Below are 19,401 nucleotides of genomic sequence, written 5' to 3' on the forward strand. Positions count from 1 at the left end.
TGAATGTAGATTGGAGTATCCTTTCTGCGGAATCTACAAGAAGTAGAGAGATAGTGGATGTCCTTCAAGGGGCTCTGCTCAAACAAATGGTAATGGAACCCATGAGAGAGGGTGTGATACTTGACCTAATGCTCACTAATGGGGATAATGTCTCTAATGTCCAGGTAGCTGCCCACCTGAGCACCAGTGATCATCAGACAGTATGGTTTCATATTCATATTAGGGTAGATTTTAAAATGTGCATGTGTGCGTCATTGTATGCGTGCTACCCGGCACACACACATGGACGTACTGATTTCATAACAAAGATGACGACGCGTAATGTATAGGCAGAGACAAAAACAAATACTTCAGTTACGTGTTCACTAAAGATGACCCTGGATAAGGACTGGTGCTAGGTCACAAGACTGTAGATGAGGATGGTGTAGATGAAACTCCAATTACCAAAGAGAATGTATGGAATGAGTTATGTAAACTGAAAGTAGACAAGGCCATGGGGCCAGATGAGGTACATCCCAGGATGCTAAGGGAGCTCAGAGATGTGCTGGCATGTCGGCTGAAAGATTTGGAAACAGGAGTGGTACTGCGAGACTGGAGAAGTGCAGTTGTGATCCCTCTTTACAAAGGAGGTAGCAGAGAGGAGGCTGGAACTACAGGCTGGTTAGCCTCACCTTGGTGGTGGGAAAATTAATGGAGACTCTGCTGAAGGAAAGGATAGTGAACTATCTACAATCAGGTGGCTTGCTGGATCCGAGGCAGCATGGATTCACCCGGGAAAGATCTTGTCAGATTAATCTTATTGATTTTTTTGATTGGGCAACTAGAGAACTGGATCAAGGAAGAGCATACAATGTGATCTACTTGGATTTTAGCAAAGCTTTTGGCATGGTCCTACATAGGAGGCTTGTGAATAAAATGAGAAGCTTGGGAGTGAGCCCAAGGTGGTGTTGTGGATTACAAACTAGTTAACTGATAGGAGATAGAGTGTAATAGTAAATAGAAACTACTCTGAAGAGAGAACAGTGTTAAACAGAGTTCCACAAGGATCGGTTTTGGGACTGGTTCTGTTCAATACCATTATCATCATTTCTTGTATGGAAAACAGCCCATTTTGGAATCATTGATACTTGATGAAAGTAGACTTATGACTGGACAGTACTCAGCAAATTACACATTAAAGAAAGACTGCATACATTAGAAATGGGGAATGCTCCACCTTTTCATCAGGCTAATCCCAAGCACATTCTTAAGGAGGACAGTGTAAAAATGGATATGGAGGTGAAGGCTTTATAGACAGAAACTAGGAGCAAAAAAAAAAATATAACAAGTAGTTTGTGTGTTCATTAAATCACCCAAAATTTTTTAGGTGACCTATAGACACTCATCCTTCACAAGTCTGAAGCCGATGTGCCAAGAAGTGCAGAGTCATGCATCTGGGGTGTGGTAATCCAAAAGTACTGTATGTGATGGGGGTGAAGGGCTGATGTACACAGAACAGGAGAGAGACCTTGGGGGATAGTCTAACGACCTGAAGTCGGCGAAGCAATGCAACAGGGCAATAGCTAAATCCAGAAAAATGCTGGGCTATATAGAGAGCGGAATATATAGTAAGAAAAGAGAAGTGATAATTCCCGTGTACAGGTCCTTGGTGAGGCTTCACCTGGAATACTGTGTTCAGTTCTGGAGACCATATCGCTGAAGGGACAGAGACAGAATGGAGGGAGTTCAGAGAAGGGCGACCAAAATGGTGGGTGGTCTCCATTGAATGCCTTATGAGGAGAGGTTGAAGAACCTGGATATGTATGCCCTGGAGGAGAGGAGGGGCAGGGTAATATGATACTGACCTTCAGATTCTTGAAAGGTTTTAATGATCCATGGTCAACAACAGACCTTTTCCATAGGAAATAATTTAGTAGAACTAGGGGTCATGATTTGAAAATCCAGGGAGGAAGGCTTAGAACCAATGTCAGAAAATATTTCTTCATGGAGAGGGTGGTGGATGCCTGGAATGACCTTCCGGAGGAAGTGGTGAAGACTAAAACCGTGAAGGATTTCAAAGGGGCATGGGATAAACACTATGGATCACTAAAGGTTAGAGGATGGGAAAGAATTTAAAAAAGCATGGGGGTAGTGGGCTTGGGGGTAACCTGCACGGAGCGACAATTACTACCCTTAACAGAATCCGGGGGCAACCTGCATGAAGCAGCAGTTACTACCCTTAAACATAAACACTGAGTGGCATTTGCTGCCATGGGAGGCTTACTGGGCAGACTGGATGGACTATTTGGTCTTTTTCTGCCGTCGTTACTATGTTATTATATTACTATGTAATGGTAACAGTAGCCATGTGGGCTGAATATTTGGAAACAACAATAATCTAGAAAATAACTGGGTAATGAAAAATCAAGGTATTCGAATGTCCTTAATGATAGTTACTTCTCCAAGTATAAAAAATCCTAAAGCATCCCCACCAAAATGTCATATCTATCACCAGATATTAGTTTTCTTCAGTTTTATCATTCGTCCTATTTGCTTACAAATGTTTAGCTTCTTATGCTATTATGGAAAGTGAATGTTTTAATTTTGTCTAGATATGAAAGTCTCAGTCCAAGTTACTCCAATTTAACCTCAGCTGACTAGGGTTATACTACTGTTAGTTGCCACCGTTACTGTCTAAAAGTTCATTTTTGTGTCACTGCTTAAATTTTCCCTTCACCTTTTGCCATCTCTATAAATCTAATTATCTGCTCCCACTGTACTGGACTATTCATTGATTTCAACCAATGATACAGTTATCTTATTCTCACCTCATGGGCTTGACTCCTCACTCAAAAGAAATCAACCTGCCTAAAAACAGGCTGCAGTTTCCCCATAAAATCCTTCAAGATGTTTAAAACCTAGAACTTTTCTTCCTACACCATACTTAAAGTGATATATTGACTTCCCTAATTTCCTTGTGCCTTTCTAATTCAGCATGGTATAAACAGTTTTTACAAAAATGCTAATGTGGAGATCCTCATTTTTAAAGTCAGCTAGTTTATTTAAATTACTTTGGAGAACCTCCCATCTTCACCTTCATATTTCACTGGTGTCAGAATGAATCCTGACCAATCAGGTACTTTCCAAAGATCAATCCACAGTGGAAATCGCCATTCACACAATATATTTTAACTCTGTAAGAAAAGTACCATATAATAGTTATTACAGGCCAAGTTATTGGCCACATAATTTCTGACACTTAATTCAGTCCTAGGTGGGAAAAAAAAAACATTTATGTAAGATTTAAACAAATTTCTACCTTCAGGTATTTGGGTGGAAATAACCCTTGTTTAAAACCCTGAACCCACATAAGTAACTCTGGCAATGCACCCAATAGGTCAGAAATTGAGAAATTACTACTTACCTGATAATTTCCTTTTCTTTAGGACAATCAGATTAATCCAGACAAGTGGTTTAAGCACTCTTACCAGCAGATGGAGACGGAATAAGCTGATGTCACAGTACATATATCCCTGCAATGACCTTAGCCCACCAGTATTCTCTTCAAAAACAATTGTGGAAAGACTAGCAAAAATCTTGATTAAAACAGATAACCATGCCATTACTCAGCCAACAGGCAACACTGTGCTCAGATAAGAACATAATACTAGTCTAGGGACTGGAGTAACACCAGTAATCTCAGTAACATGTAGGCACACAGGAGGAGCAATATGCAACTAGACGGCAGCCAAGGGAGGGAAGCTGGATTCGACCGTCCTAAAGAAAAGAAAATTATCAGGTAAGTAGTAATTTCTCATTTCTTAGTGTTCAGTCAGATAAATCCAGAACAAATGGGATGTATCCAAGCTGCTCACGAATAGGGTGGGAGGCTGCCCACAGTCCAGACAAAACCGCATGCAGAAAGACCACATCCTCCCGGGCCTGAACAAGCGGCGAAACAAGGACCTTGTCAGGGCTTTACATCTATTCATTCAGAGCACTACATTTTATTGCATGATGGTAGTATAGAAGTTGGTTGCACTGTAATGAGTGTGTGAGCGTGTGCATGTAGGTAGCTTTGTATTTTATGTCACTTCATATGACTATATAAGTTTCTTTCAAAAACTTTATTATTGTATACTCAATTTTGTTACAAATCAATTTGTGTACTGTCTTTGTACAAATTTTGATTTGTTACATTCAATATAGCAGGTGCTGCTCTTTTATTTTAACTTTCAAATATTTAAATAAAGATTTTTAGATATGCTCAACAGTGCTTCTTTTTTTGTTTTTTTCTTTATATCTATATCTTTCTTTTTTTTTTTTTTGTTTTAGAAAACTTACTGGAGCTCAGCTTTACCTGGCTAAGCACAGAGATGGTCTCTGGCTGCGGGGGGGGGGGGGGGGGGGGGGGGGAAGAGGGCACGTGCCGTCACCGCTGGGCTCAGCTTCCAGCACCTGCTGCCTTTCAGCTGCAAAAGCAGCTAAGTCCACATTGGCAAAACCAGCTATCGGACCAAGGCACAACTCTGAGGGACCAAGGAAATCACCTCAGAAATTTTCAACTGGAGAAGGGACCAATTGGTATCACCGCAGGAGAGCAGGGTGGTGATTTTCTTTCCTTAATTCTCCTACTTAAAAGAGAAGCAATTCCCAATGGGGAGATGCATGTCCACCATCTGCTGGAGACGGGAATACTGGCAGGCTGAGGTCACTGCAGGGGTATATGTACTGTGACATCAGCTTGCTCATCTCCATCTGCTGGTAGAAGTGCCTAAGCCACTAGTGTTGGATTCATCTAACTGGGCACTAAGAAATACTCTATTTTGATGGTTTTGCTCTGAAATGACAGATCACTTGGGGGCCGATGCAATATGGTACGCTGAGCTGAGCACATTCTTAATGTGCAGTTGGACATGGGTAGAATAGGCGCTAATCAATCCCCTAATGCAATAAGGGGATTAGCGCCTATTCAGGAGCAGGCATTAATAGATGTGCGCATCAAAAAAAGAATATAAAGAAAAGAAATAAAAGAAATAAAAGAAAAAAAAACTGATGATCGGGCCCATCACAAAAACCTTCCCCTTATATTTTAAATCCCCATTCAAGCTCGCTACAGCATAGAGCGTTTCTGAGAGGGAAAGACATATTATGATATAATAAAGCGAAGCATTCGGGCTTATGATAGTCTCCAAAGAAATTGGTTTGTGGAGATTAGAGTATCACAAACATTGTTTCACGGTAATCTATTACTCATCATAAGCAGTTGCTTATTCAACAGTTTCCAGGCAGCGTTTCCAGGCAGCATGGAAAGCAACAGCGTCTTATACCTTATATAGCTTCGGACAAGCATGGAAAGTTTTGGAGTTTTCGTCTAACAAGCGAGTGGTCACAGCAACATCTTTAAGATAAGTAATTCCGACAATTTAATACATTAATTTACATCCCCTGAAGAAAGACCTTTCATGGTCAGAAACAAGGCCTTGTCGGGTGGACTTTAAATCTTTTTGTGCATAAGTCGGTGTTATCGTTATCAGGTGGTACAACAAACGTTATACTCCATCACTCTAACTTACCACTGTTGTCTATAAATTAAAAAAAAAAAAGTTTCAGCGCACTTTGATATTCACATAAAAATCATTCATAAGGTTGGAGGTGGAACGTTCATGATTAAAACTGATACATAGCATTACAAGCCAGTAATGCACTGTAGATTTATGAAACATTCCATTTCCTCCTTAAAAAAATTTTCGCTCAGAAAGTCATTGTTATGAGCCATGGTTTTTTGATAGTGGAGGTTTTTTCCCCTTAATAATCTGAAACATTATTTCAAAAACAAATATATTGGACACTTTTTGTGAGTTTGGATTGACATTGATATACAAGTGTCTTCTATAAAATACTATTTGGGTGCATAGTTTTTTTTTGGTTTGTCACAGACTATATTCAGTGGCATCTAGTATCGTGGGGTTTAAATAAGCTCCTAGTCCAGAAGAGGATGGGAAGGTTCATCTGCATACATTATCTTGCATCCCGCCGGGAGAGGACTCCAGAGGTCACTGTGAGCAATCCAGACTTCAGGCTCCACAGCCCCAGCTTCCAGAGGCCCCGCATCCCTTGCAGCAGAAGAGGAAGGAAGCACGCACTTTCAAGCATGCATACCTCAAAGCTCCTTACTATAAAGTTAATACAGATTTTAAACAGCAAGAATTTAATTCAAAACAAGAGTCAATAAGGTAGGTAACTAGGTAGTTGTAAGTAGATTAACTGCAGTGTTTTGAGGGTCATCGATAAAACAAATATTACATAAATCAATAGACTAAAAAGTACTTTAAATTAGCTTTACATCCCTATTCCCTTAGAAATTTTAACTCAATAACAAATCAACAAAATTAAGATGGAGATGGTAGTCCAGCTGTGAGAGGGGGGTTTTCCAGTCTTTTGCACCGAGTGCCACATGTAGGATTATCTCGCAGCTGGCAAGGAGTTGCATGTGTGCCCTAGGTGCAAAAAGCTCCTAGCCCTCAGAGAACAAATTCAATCTCTGGAAGCTAGAGTGGCAGACCTGGAGGAGCAAAGGAAGACAAAGCGATATATATAGAGGAGACCTTCGTGGACATAGTAGAGAAGTCCCACCTCCAGGCAGCCTTGGAGGAGAAAGGTCACCTGGAAGGAGAGCATCACCTTGGTGAGCATAGCTAAGATCTGCTAAGGTGATGTAGTATCCTCTTGCACAGAGGATATGTCTCCAGGGGCATGTGCCCATAAGAGAAGGGTTAGGATGGCTGCAGTAGTTGGTGATTCAACTGTCAGGAAGGTGGGGAGCTGGGGAGACATGGATTGCTTGGTAACTTGCTGCCTGGTGCGAAGGTGGCAGACCTTTCGCATCACATAAATAAGATTTTAGATAGTGCTGGGTAGGAGCCAGCTGTCTTGGTGCATGTGAGTACCATCAACATAGAAAAGTGCAGGAGGGAGGTTCTGGAAGACACATTTAGGGTTTTAGATAGAAAGTTGAAATCCAGAACCTCCAGGGTAGCATTCTCAGAAACGTTCCCAGTTCCACATGCAGGACCCCAGAAGCAGGCAAAGATCCAGAGTCTCAATGCATGGATGAGAAAATGGTACAAGGAAAAAGGGATTAGATTTGTTAAGAACTGGGCATCATTTTGGGGAAGGGGGAGAGGGGGGCCTTTTCCAAAAGGATAGGCTCCATCTTAACCAGGGTGGAACCAGGCTGCTGGCACTAAACCTTTAAAAAGGAGATAGAGCAGCTTTTAAAGTAGATGGGGGAAGCAGTCACTCAAATGTGCATGGCTCAAAAGATGAATCTTTGAAGGATACTTAGAGAACAAGGAATTTAGGGAATCCCAGTAGAGAGGTTGTAATATTTATTTATATATTTAACAGTGGACTAGGTGCCTTTAAATAAAGAGCAGAAAAATTCCAAATTACCTCTGTTAACTGATAGACAGTTTTTTAATACAAACAAAAAACACACTTTGAAATGTATTTATATAAATGCTAAAAGTCTAAAAAATAAGATAGGAGCGTTAGAGTTTATAGCACTGGATGACGAGATCAATATCATTTGCATCTCAGAGATCTGGTGGAAGGAGGCCAACCAATGGGACACTGTGATCACAGGGTACAAACCATATCAAAATGATAAGAATTATCAAACTGGTGGAGGGGTGGCACTATATATTAAAGAGGGCAATGAGTCAAACAGGATAAAAGTTCTGCAGGAAACAAAATGCAACACTGAATCTTTATTGATAGAAATTCCAGGTGAAAAGGGGCATAAAATAGCAGTGGGGGTGTATTACCATCCACCTGGCGAGCATGGACAGACAATGAAATGTTAAAAGAAATTAGGGAAACTAACAAAATCAGCAGCACAGTGATAATGGGTGATTTTAATTACCCCAGTATTGACTGGGCTATTGTCACATTTATTTATTTATTTTAAAGTATTTATTGCCCGCACCCGCCAAAGTTTGGGGCGAGTTACAGCAATACATTCATAATTAGTTTAAAGACACACATTAAAACAATAATGTAAAATTAACAGTATTAAAATAAACCTAAAAACAGATAGAAGTAAAAATAATGTAAAATAGGTAAAAGAATGTGGGAATAAGTAAAAAGCATGGAGGTTTATGTCTCACATAGGTCTAGAAATGCTTGCTTAAAAAGATGGTGTTTTAATGCTTTTTAAAAGTCCTTTATATTACTACAGAAGTAAAGCAGATGACATATTTGATGGCTTCATAGAGAAGCTGGTACAAGAGCCAACAAGAGGGGAAACTATTTTAGACCTAGTCCTTAGTGGAGCTCAAGATTTGGTGCAAAAGCTAACAGTGTTGAAGCCACTTGGCAATAGTGATCACAACATGATCATATTTGACTTAATGGAGGGAGGACATTAAAGACATCTACTGCGATAGCATTTAACTTTCAGAATGGTGACTGATAAAATGAGGAAAATGGTTAGGAAAAGGAGCAGCTGCAAAAGTTAAGAATTTACATCAGACATGGACATTGTTTAAAAATACTTGACATGGATGTGAGCTCTTCGGGTGTGATATGGTTGACGCAGCTTAGTAGGCGAACCTACTAGGCCTACACGGACAGCTGGCAAACACACCTTTACTGGGACTGTGGATAATGGTGAGCCAGTTGATATAGTGAACCTGGATCTCCAGAAAATATTTGACAAAGTCCCTCATGAGAGACTTCTTAGGAAATTAAAAAGTCATGGGATAGGGGACTACCAACTGGTTAAACGATAGAAAACAGAGTAGGAGGGCTAAATGGTACATTTTCCCAATGGAGAAAGCTGAATAGTGGAGAGCCCAAGGATCTGGTTCTGGGACAGTTCTCTTTAATATATTTATTAAAAATCTGGAAATGGGAACAGTGAATGAGGTGATCAGATTTGCCGATAAAACAGCGCTATTCAAAGCTGTTAAATCACAAGAGGATTGTGTGAAATTGCAAGAGGACCTTGCAAAACTGAGAAACTGGGCATGCATATGGCAAATTTAATTTAATGTGCACAAGTGTAAAAGTGATGCATTTAGGGAAGAAACCTAAATTATAGCTACACAATGCAAGGTTCAACATTAGGCGTCACCATTCAGGGACAGGATCTAGGCGTCATCGTTGATAATACGTTGACATCTTCTGCTCAGTATGCAGCAGCAGTAGCAAAGAAAGCAAATAGAATTCTAGAGATTATTAGGAAAAGAATGGAGGAAAAAAACAGAGAATATCATAATGCCTCTGTATTGCTCTATGGTGCGAACTAATCCAAGTAGTGTGTGCAGTTCTGGTCACCACATCTCAAAAAAGATATAGCAGAATTAGAAAAAGTACAGAGAAGGGATACTAAATGATAAAGGGGATGGGACGATTCCCCTTTAAGGTAACCCTAAAGAGGTTGGGACTCTTCAGCCTGGAGAAGAAACATCTGAGGGGAGATTTGATAGAGGTCTATAAAATAATGAATAGAGTGAAATGAGTAAACTTTGATCAGTTGTTTACTCTTTCAAAGAATGTACACACTAGGGATTACATTTAAAACTAATCAGAAAAAATATTTATTACTCTGGATGTGGTGAAAGCTAATAGTGTAGCTGTGTTTAAAAAAGGTTTGGACAAGTTTCTGAAGGAAAAGTCCATAAATCATTATTAAGATGGAGTTGCAGAAATCCATGTCTTATCCCTGGGATGAGCAGCATGTAATCTATCTACCCCTTGGGATCCTACCAGGTATTTGTGACAGGGTTAACTGTTGGAAACTGCTCTTCTATCTTGGAATAAGTCCATATCCAACATAGCCAATGATCTTTGCCCCATCATCCATAAAACTATAACCCCCACACGTACTGTGAGAAAGCCATGGTACACCGCTGAACTAAGAAAACTAAAACAGGACCTCAGAACCAAAGAACGTACCTGGCGTAAACAGCCTACACCCACACACAAAATGGCCTACAAACACACACTGCATTCATACCGACAAGCAACCACCCACGCCAAACGCGACTTCTACGCAGCAAAAATCCACAGTTATAAATTCAACCCAAACGCCTTATTTTGTCTTGTCACGGAACTCACAAAGTCCCCCTTTCCCTCCTCACAAGAATTAAACAGCATAGAGAAATGCGAGAATCTAGCCGATTACTTCCAAAATAAAATCTCCAAAATTCTAACACGCCTACCCCCTAACCCCGCACCCACAGACCCACTACCGATGGACAACAACACTAACCTCACCTCCCTTGACACCACCTCTGTCATGGAAGTGGAATCCATACTAAAAAAGATGCGACCATCCACGCATAGCGCAGACACCATCCCATCAAAAATCCTACTCTCCATTCCCTCTGCCATTGCAAAACCTATAACAGATATCATAAACTGCTCCATCATTTCCGGGAAAGTCCCCGACCCACTTAAACTCGCCATCGTGAAGCCACTACTAAAGAAACCTACCCTTGACCACAATGACCCTGCAAATTACAGACCCATCTCTAATCTGCCCTTCATATCTAAAATCATGGAGAAAGTGGTTAACACGCAACTCTCCGATTTCCTAGAAGAAAACAATATCCTACACCCCACCCAATATGGTTTTCGTAAAGACCGCAGCACCGAAAAACTCCTACTCGCCTTAACGGACACCATTCTCAAAGGCATGGACCACGGCCAATCATATCTACTCGCCCTTCTCGATATCTCAGCCGCATTCGATACCGTGAATCATCAAATCCTGTTATCACGATTAGCAGAGATAGGCATCGCAAACACAGCCTTATCCTGGTTCTCCTCATACCTAGACCACCGCAAATACTTAGTCAAGCTTGACAATTTTGAATCCACACACATTCCCCTCACACAAGGGGTACCCCAAGGCTCCTCTCTATCCTCTACCCTCTTCAATATATACTTACTCCCTCTCTGCCACCTCCTCTCTAAACTTGGACTAAAATTCTTCCTGTACGCTGACGACGTACAAATACTTATTCCAATTCAAAAATCCATCAGCGAAACCCTACAATACTGGGAAACATGCTTGACATCCATTAATTCTCTCCTCTCCAATCTCCATCTCGCACTTAACACCTCGAAAACCGAAATCCTCATCCTAGCTAACCAACCCCTCAACTCAATCCACCAAATGATCCTCAACGCCTCACAATCTCACACACTATCGCCTAGTGTCAGAGACTTAGGAGTAACCCTTGACAATCAACTCTGCTTCAAATCTCACATTAAATCCCTTCTAAAAGGGGGCTTCTACAAACTACAAATCCTCAAAAAACTGAAGCCCCTTCTCCACGCCCATGACTTCCGCACGGTTATGCAAACCACCATACTTACCAAACTCGACTATTGCAACTCCCTCCTCTTAGGACTCCCATCCTCTACCATGAAACCACTCCAAATCCTCCAAAATGCCATGGCAAGAATTTTAACAAACACTAGAAAAACTGACCACATCACTCCCATACTCCAAGACCTCCATTGGCTCCCCATCACCTTCCGTTCCCAATATAAAACACTTACCATTCTCCACAACACGCTACACAACAACAATCCACCCTGGCTTGAAGACATGCCACAATTCCGTCAAGCTAACCGTCCCACTAGAAACTCCCTTGCGGGTACTCTCCAAACCCCCTCACTTAAAATTGGGCACCTCACCGCCACTAGGAATAGAGCCTTCTCCATTGCGGGCCCCACCCTCTGGAACTCCCTACCCGTCAATCTCCGCTTAGAACCGTCCCTGAGCCATTTCAAAAAAGGAATCAAGACATGGCTCTTTAAACAAGCATACCCTAATTCCACCCAATCCTAACAGATTTTTCCTTGATTCACCTCAATCCCACCCTACCCTATATCCTCTTACCTTATTCTCTTCAACCCTCCCCACCCCCCCTGCCCCCTCCCCCCCTCACCCCCCACCCCGCAACCATCACTGTATATCAAGTACACATGCCATGTTGCACTGTAAATAAGTTCCATATGCTAAATGTATCAAATGCACATGCCATGTAACATTGTATATTAGTTCTTTTGCATATCTAATCCGAATCGAATGCAAATAGTTGTATCGCTGCCTTTTAACTTTACTCTCTTATACTTGTATATTCACCCAGTTACCCCCTACCCTGTTCTTTGTAATTTCCTTTCCTTCTCAGTTTTTTGTAATTTCCTTTCCTTCTCAGTTTTTTGTAAACCGACATGATGTGTCCTACGAATGCCGGTATAAAAAAGTTTTTAAATAAATAAATAAATAAATAAATAATACTGGGCTTGATGGAGCCTTGGGGCTCTCCAGTACAGCAAATCTTATGTGGACTAAGGGGAGATATGATAGAGGTCTATAAAATAATGAGTGGACTGAAATGGATAAGCATGGCTTTTCCTCCAAGCCTTCCCCTAACTCAAAAATGTCACATCAGACTCAGCCCAAGGAATGGGATATTTACTAATCTCTGAACCCGTCATATATTATTTATATGTAGTTAATTTCTCTCTGTCTACTTTAGCCCCCAAGTTCAATCCCCCTGTTATATGTAACTTTGCTTGTTTCGGCCTTCTTGTTTGGTTACACTTGTTAATCTCCCAAGTTCCATGTAAACCGGCCTGATATGAATCCCATTCATGAAGTCCGGTATAGAAATATATTAAATAAATAAATAAATAAATAAATAAAATGATTCATTTGTTTATGTTTTCAAAAAGTACAAAGACTAGGGACATGCAATGAAGTTACTAGGTGATACAATTAAGACAAATAGGATATACTTTTTTATTCAATGCATAATTAAACTCTGAAATTTGTTGCTGGAAGATGTGGAAAAGCTGTTAATGTAGTTGCGTTTAGAAAAGATTTGGACAAGTTCTGGGAAGAAAAGTTCTTAAACCATTATTAAGGTGGAGTTGCAGAAATCCACTGCTTATCCCTGGGATAAGCAGCATTGAATCTGTCTAGGTTTTGGGATTCTGCCAGGTACTTGTGACCTGGATTGGCCACTGTTTTAAACAGGATGCTGGGCTTGATGGACCTTTGGTCTGGCCCAACATGTTAAAATTTACGTTCTTAAACAATTATTAGACAGGCAGACTTGGGGACAGCATGGCTTATCCCAGGGAATGATAACAAGAGAATGGATAAGAACATAAGAAATTGCCATGCTGGGTCAGACCAAGGGTCCATCAAGCCCAGCATCCTGTTTCCAACAGAGGCTAAAACCAGGCCACAAGAACCTGGCAATTACCCAAACACTAAGAAGATCCCATGCTACTGATGCAATTAATAGCAGTGGCTATTCCCTAAGTAAAATTGATTAATAGCCATTAATGGACTTCTCCTCCAAGAACTTATCCAAACCTTTTTTGAACCCAGCTACACTAACTGCACTAACCACATCCTCTGGCAACAAATTCCAGAGGTTTATTGTGCGTTGAGTGAAAAAGAATTTTTCTTCTCTTTTCTACTCTTTGGGATCTGCCAGGTACTTCCCTAGACATCTGGATTGAACACTGACTCAGCATGGCATAACTTATGTTCTACTGAAGGATGGGAGAATGCGCCACTTCCTGGATCCATTTTTTTTTTCTCATGGACTGGAAAAGTTGCAAAGAGCACACCAGTTAAATTAGGGAAATTCTCTCAGCACTTCCTCAATGGCTTGTCAAACAGACACCAACTAAGCGATGCTTCAAATCCCTCAAAAAGTGGCTCTGCTGCTGACAAAATGTTATACGGCGACTAGGAGGCTTTGCTGCTGTCAGTGAAGAGTAGAGAATTCAACAACATATCTTTACATCTAAAGGGAAAAAGCCTCTCTGAATATGAAGTAATTAGGCATTTTTGGATACAAACCCTGCACATGAGTAAAGGAGAACTCCCCTGCTCCCAGTGAAATGCCACTTATTTTCAAGTCTGGTAATAATGTCCTGCCAGCAAGACACTGCATAATAGAGCCAAGCAGGTCATAATAAAAATGGCTCTCTTGACTGCAAAAAGCATTTCTTTTTTGGCAGAAGCAGTATTCTGTCAAGTCCACCATCACTGCTGTATTGCTGAAGTACAAAATGGATGTGCCCAGAAGCTGTAGAGAGCTCCTCAAATAGTATATTACAATTCTAATAAAATAATAATAATAATAATAATAATAATAAACAAAACCACAAAATTGCAAAACACACACATATTCCTTGGCTGTATGTGCTTCCTGTATTCTAACTAGGAATGTAAAGCTCAAGACATGCACAAAAATCTGATAAAGTGAAAAATTCACCATTAAAAGCTAAAACCAGCTTCTTCACATTTCTGGGTGGCAGGTATTTTTTTTCTTAATTGATACGTTTTGATCATTCAACTAAGGATATGTAGAGAATTTTTTCTCCAGAACAAGTAATCAGATGAACAGGCTATTAGTCATTTCTGTGCCTAGAACTGCACTACAAAACAAAAAGGGGAACAGTTGTGCAACATATTTAATTTGTGTACAGAAAAAGAAAAATGCTCTTTAATGTGACTTTCTATTGGTAAATTATAGAGTAGTATCCCACATCTCTAATATATGCAAACTTATGCTAAATCTTCTTGGTGAACATCACATTTGCTCATCATGCCTGCCAAGAAATCTACCTTGCTTTCCTACTGACAAATAAAGACTTAAATTTGTCTGCTTAACTGAGCTTTCTCTTATAGACAGAATGGGAGAAAACATTTGTAAAATCAGGCCCTATATGTATTAGAATATTTTTTTTTGCAACTATTACAAAGAACATACTTTTATAAAAATGTAAATTTATCAATTTCTACTGTAAAAATGTAAATGGATTAGTAAATTATTTCATGACTGTATGTCTTTCATACCCATCTAAAAATATATTTCATTACATTAAAAAAATACAATTTTTAACTGAGCATAAAAAAAAAAATGCTTGCCTCAGTCCTGGACAAGCTTCTGATAGGCATTGATAAGCATGTTGCCACGCTCAGGATGCAGGCACGCCATTCCATGACTAAATAAGTTACCTGGATAAAGCTGATACAAGCCACTGTGATGCCATTTAACCAAGTGCTTCAAATCATTCACTGAAAGCCAGCCATTTGAATCCATACCAAACTCAGCTGCACTCTCCCAGCACATACTGGGCAGAGCTTCTTGCCACGGTTTCAGACATTGTTGTGTTATAATTCTTCAAGGTCAAGAGAAAGTATTTGTCCAACCATTACAGCCAGGCTGGTGCACAGTTTGAGCAAACTGATTCTCTTTTCCATGGCCTCGAGCAGAGGAAACTGATAGCATACTTGGCAAAGCTTCATAAAATGCTACCTAAATAATTTAAAAGGGAGAACCTTTGGCCTGCAGTTGATAAAAGAATTTGAATAATTTATGCCACGGTGGAACACAGCTAGTTGTGGCCTATACAGCACAAGTACTAAAGACAACAGGCTTATTATAGCAAATAATTCTATCTAGTTGTGGAATGGCTTTAATAGCAGTACACATGTCTGCACATAAAATATGTCTCCAATATTTTATGAAGTGAAAATATTTCATGTCTTATTTAAAAACCAAACAAAAAACAGGTTCTAAACTGTTCTTTTATATACAACTTTCAAATGTTTTTCATATATAAAAAAGCAAGTTTGCTTCCCTGTAAACAGGGTTCTCCGTGGACAGAAGGAAGAATTAGCCATAATACACGGGTGACATCATCCAATGGCACAGACAGGGACCCCGCTTTCATAGCTCAGTAAAGTTTTTATTGAGCATGCACAGGAGGTCCCCCCTGCTCATGTACACTGTTTCATGAGTCTTTCAGTCTCTTCCAGAGTTTAAGTGTTAGTGATATAGTCAACTCCTCAGGAAAGCAGGTGGGTATTAAGTATGGCTAACTCATCCTGCTCGCTACAGACAGCCCTGTTTACAAGTAAGCATATTTCCTCTCTGTCTACAAGCAGGCATGAACTAGCCATAACATGTGAAGAATCCTAAGCTGGGGGTTGAACTTTGGGGCACCAGGCCTCACCAGGTGGAGAATGGACTTCCAGGCTGCATGGAGCTGCTTGTCCGAAGTTACTGTTGCCTCAGCACATGTTATTCAAATAGCAGTGGGAGTGAAAGTGTGGACAGACAAAAAAACAGCAACTTTGCAAATGTCTTCAACAAAAGTGGCTCTAGATGAGCCATTGAAGTCTCCATGGCTCTCATTTGATGATCCTTGACAGTCTGTAATCCATAAACCAGCCAGCATATAACAGTGCACTATACAGTCCGCTAGCCAATTGGACAGAGTTTATTAGGCAACTGTACTTCCCAATCTATTGGGATCAAAGGATACAAACAGTTGAGAAGCTTGACAGTGAGGAAGAGTCCTCTTTAGGCAATACGCTTTGAAGTATCTGAAAAGCAGTATATAAATTAAATAAATAAATTCCTTCAAGGAGCGAAGAGCCTGTTCTTTGGGGGCATGCGGTCTTTGAAAGAACATACGTAGCACAACGGCTTGATTAATATGTAACACAGACACTGCTTTTAGAAGGATCTTGGTAGTGAATAGAACAACCCTATTATGAAAAAACTGAAGGTATGGTGAAATGACCACCACAAGAAAACAGGTTCTTGTGGCCTGGTTTGGCCTCTGTTGCAAAACAGGATGCTGGGCTTGATGGACCCTTGGTCTGACCCTGCATGGCAATTTCTTATGTTCTTATGTAACACTTTCCAGATGAGAAAATTCAATTCCACCAATTTGAGAGGTTTGAATGGAAGTTTCATTAGGCACTGAAGGTTTTGAATGCCAGTATTTTCATCAATTTTGATAACAATGGGTAGAGAGAGATTGAAGCACCTCCTGGTGATATGCTGCAATGGCACTTAAGTGAACTCTGAAAAGGTGCTAAGGCCTGAGGGCAAGAGGCAGAACAGATACAGAAGCAAGTCTCTTGGGTCAAAGAAGAAGGGATGCAGCTAACTATTCCTACACCAAGATGAGAACTTCTTCCGTTTTAAACCATAGGATCATCTTGTTGAAGGTTTCCCGTCAAAAATCGGAATATCTTCCACCTCTTTGAGAGGTGGAAGATATTCCACTACTGAGCATGCAACATCCACGCTGTAAAGGCCAGCATCGACAAGTTCATATGGCAGAGCCTGCCTTCCTCCTGTGTGATAACAGTCGAAGATGTTCCTAATAAACAAGAGAATGAATTGACAAGATGAACTAGATATAGATACCAGACTTGCTGTGACTAGGAGGAGGCAGTCTTTCAAAGTGTTCTGGATCTCCAGAAGGTAGGTAACCTGAAGATGAGTACTGAGATATCCCACCCACTACCAGATTCAAAGGGCCTCCTGGCTGAAAGTATAAGAGCCCATAACATGGCCACTTGATTCAGTCTGGATCAATATTTTCCAGAAAGAAAGTGAGAGAAAATCCTTGGAGCACAGCAGACAGTTTGCAGTTCCAGGTGATGGATTTACAGATGATGTTCCACTGGGGACCCCGATCCCTGGGACCACACCTCTCTGATTTGTAGCCCATATGTCTTGGTGGAAGCATCGGTAGACAAGAGTCACTTATTGTGGTGGAATGCTCAATGAGGCGCCAAATTTAAAACCTCCAGATTCATCCACCTTAAAGGGATGCTCTCATCCTGGGGCTCACTGAGATTTGGTGGGATAATTGCTTGAAGAGCAATTTGGAAGCCCAACTGAAGACTCTTCATGTGCAGACCTGTCAGAGGAACTATATTTACAGCAGCTGTCACATGTCCAGGTAGCACCAGGACCGATCTTGCTGAAGCTTGGTCCTATTGAAGGAGAGACCTTCCTATCAACAAGGTGGCTTTTTCAAAGCGGAGAAATATTTTCTCCTGAAGCAAGTCTATCCAGGTTCCTATGAACTGAATTCTTTTGAGCTGGAACCAGGATTGATTTGACAAATTTGGCCAGAAAATACAGGGACTGGAAGAGTCATAGTCTTCTTGGGGGACTCCATAACTCCTGATAGGGATAAACCTATCACCAGTCAATCATCCAAGTATAGGAATAATAGACTCCCTTGCTGAAGCTGCTCCTTCACTACTGCAAGGCATTTTTTCAACACTCTTGGGGCTGTAGAGATGCCAAAGAAGAGCATTTTGTATTGGCAGTTTGCATCCATCACCACAAATCTGAGGATCTTCTGATGAGTGAAATGAATGGGTATGTGTGCACAAGTGTCCTTCAGATCCAGAGCATACATCCAATCCTTTGGACTGAATGAAAGGAGAATTGTCTGAAGTGAATTCATCCTAAAACTCTCCCACAGCAACAACTTGTTCAGTCTCCACAAGTCCAGAACAGGCCTCAATCACCCTGACTTCTTAGGGATTAGGAAATATTGGCATGAGAGAAACACTGGCCACACTCCTAAGAAAGGACAGGTTTGACTGCCTTCTACAGAAAGAACGATTCCACTTCCAGCTGCAGTTGGGTAGACTTGAGAAGGATCAGAGTTGAAGACTGAAGCTCAATGGGTCAGAGGATGGTGAGAAAACTACTCCCCACAATTTTCAAGACCCACAGATCCCTGGTGATACAGCACCACTTCTGGAGCAAAGAAACTTCTTTTCTTGCCTATGTCTCCTTGCCACTGGAAAAGGCGGGCCTCAAAGCCATCAAAATCTGATTCTAGGCTTAGACTATGTCTGCTACTGAGTCTTTGTCTGACAACTTTCCTTTTGTCAACCTCAAATGGGCAGCTGCAGAAAAGTGGTCAGAGCTTGATGATGCTGAAAATAGCAGAAGGTATCTCTTTGGAAAAATGGACACAAGAAAATTACTGGCTTTTGGCAGGAGTCGGCTAGTTCTCCTCCTCAGCTGATAATGATTGTATGGTGGACTGATGTTCTTTAATTAGAGCCACAAACCCTTGAACTTTTGTTACCGAATAAGCTGCCCTCTGTACAGTGAATAGCACCATTGTTCAACAGAAGTCTGCCTACTCTGGATTTAATTCCATCAAAAGCTCTCTCTTTTGCACATATCTGTATAAATATGCAGCAGGAAAGCACATTCAGAGCACTCGGAAAGGGTCCCTGGAAGACCTGTTTCTTTCCCAAATTTGTCCAAGTTTTTTGACATCCTGCACAGGAGGCATATTGGAGTGATCACAAATGTGCTTAACATGTTTCAAAGCTGACTCCACCACTTTGGAGTGGTATAGTAGTTGGACCAGCCCAAAGCGAGAGGAAGCCTAAATTGTACTTTAAGTCCAGCTTCCAAACCCCCAGAAGGTAAGTTGCTGGCATCTGCCACATCCTTATTTGCAGGACCTTGAGGAGTTTGTGAACTGGGATAGCCACAGAGTCTACTGGAGGTTAAAGGAACTGAAGGAGTT

General features: G+C 40.9%; 1 protein-coding gene across 6 annotated transcripts in view; it reads right to left on the reverse strand.

The window, feature by feature from the left end:
* RGS12 (regulator of G protein signaling 12) overlaps positions 1-19,401 on the reverse strand; it is a 424,812-nt gene that overhangs the window by 163,835 nt on the left and 241,576 nt on the right. The window contains exon 1 of one of the 6 annotated variants that reach the window (XM_029591994.1): positions 15,047-15,136. The exons of the other annotated variants lie outside the window; for them this stretch is intronic. Coding sequence (XP_029447854.1) covers positions 15,047-15,131 — 85 coding nt within the window. The 5' untranslated portion in view covers positions 15,132-15,136. Of the gene's footprint in view, positions 1-15,046; positions 15,137-19,401 lie in introns of those variants that run through there. 6 annotated transcript variants of the gene reach the window in all.

This window comes from Rhinatrema bivittatum, chromosome 1, assembly GCF_901001135.1.
Source record: "Rhinatrema bivittatum chromosome 1, aRhiBiv1.1, whole genome shotgun sequence".
Classification (NCBI taxonomy): domain Eukaryota; kingdom Metazoa; phylum Chordata; class Amphibia; order Gymnophiona; family Rhinatrematidae; genus Rhinatrema; species Rhinatrema bivittatum.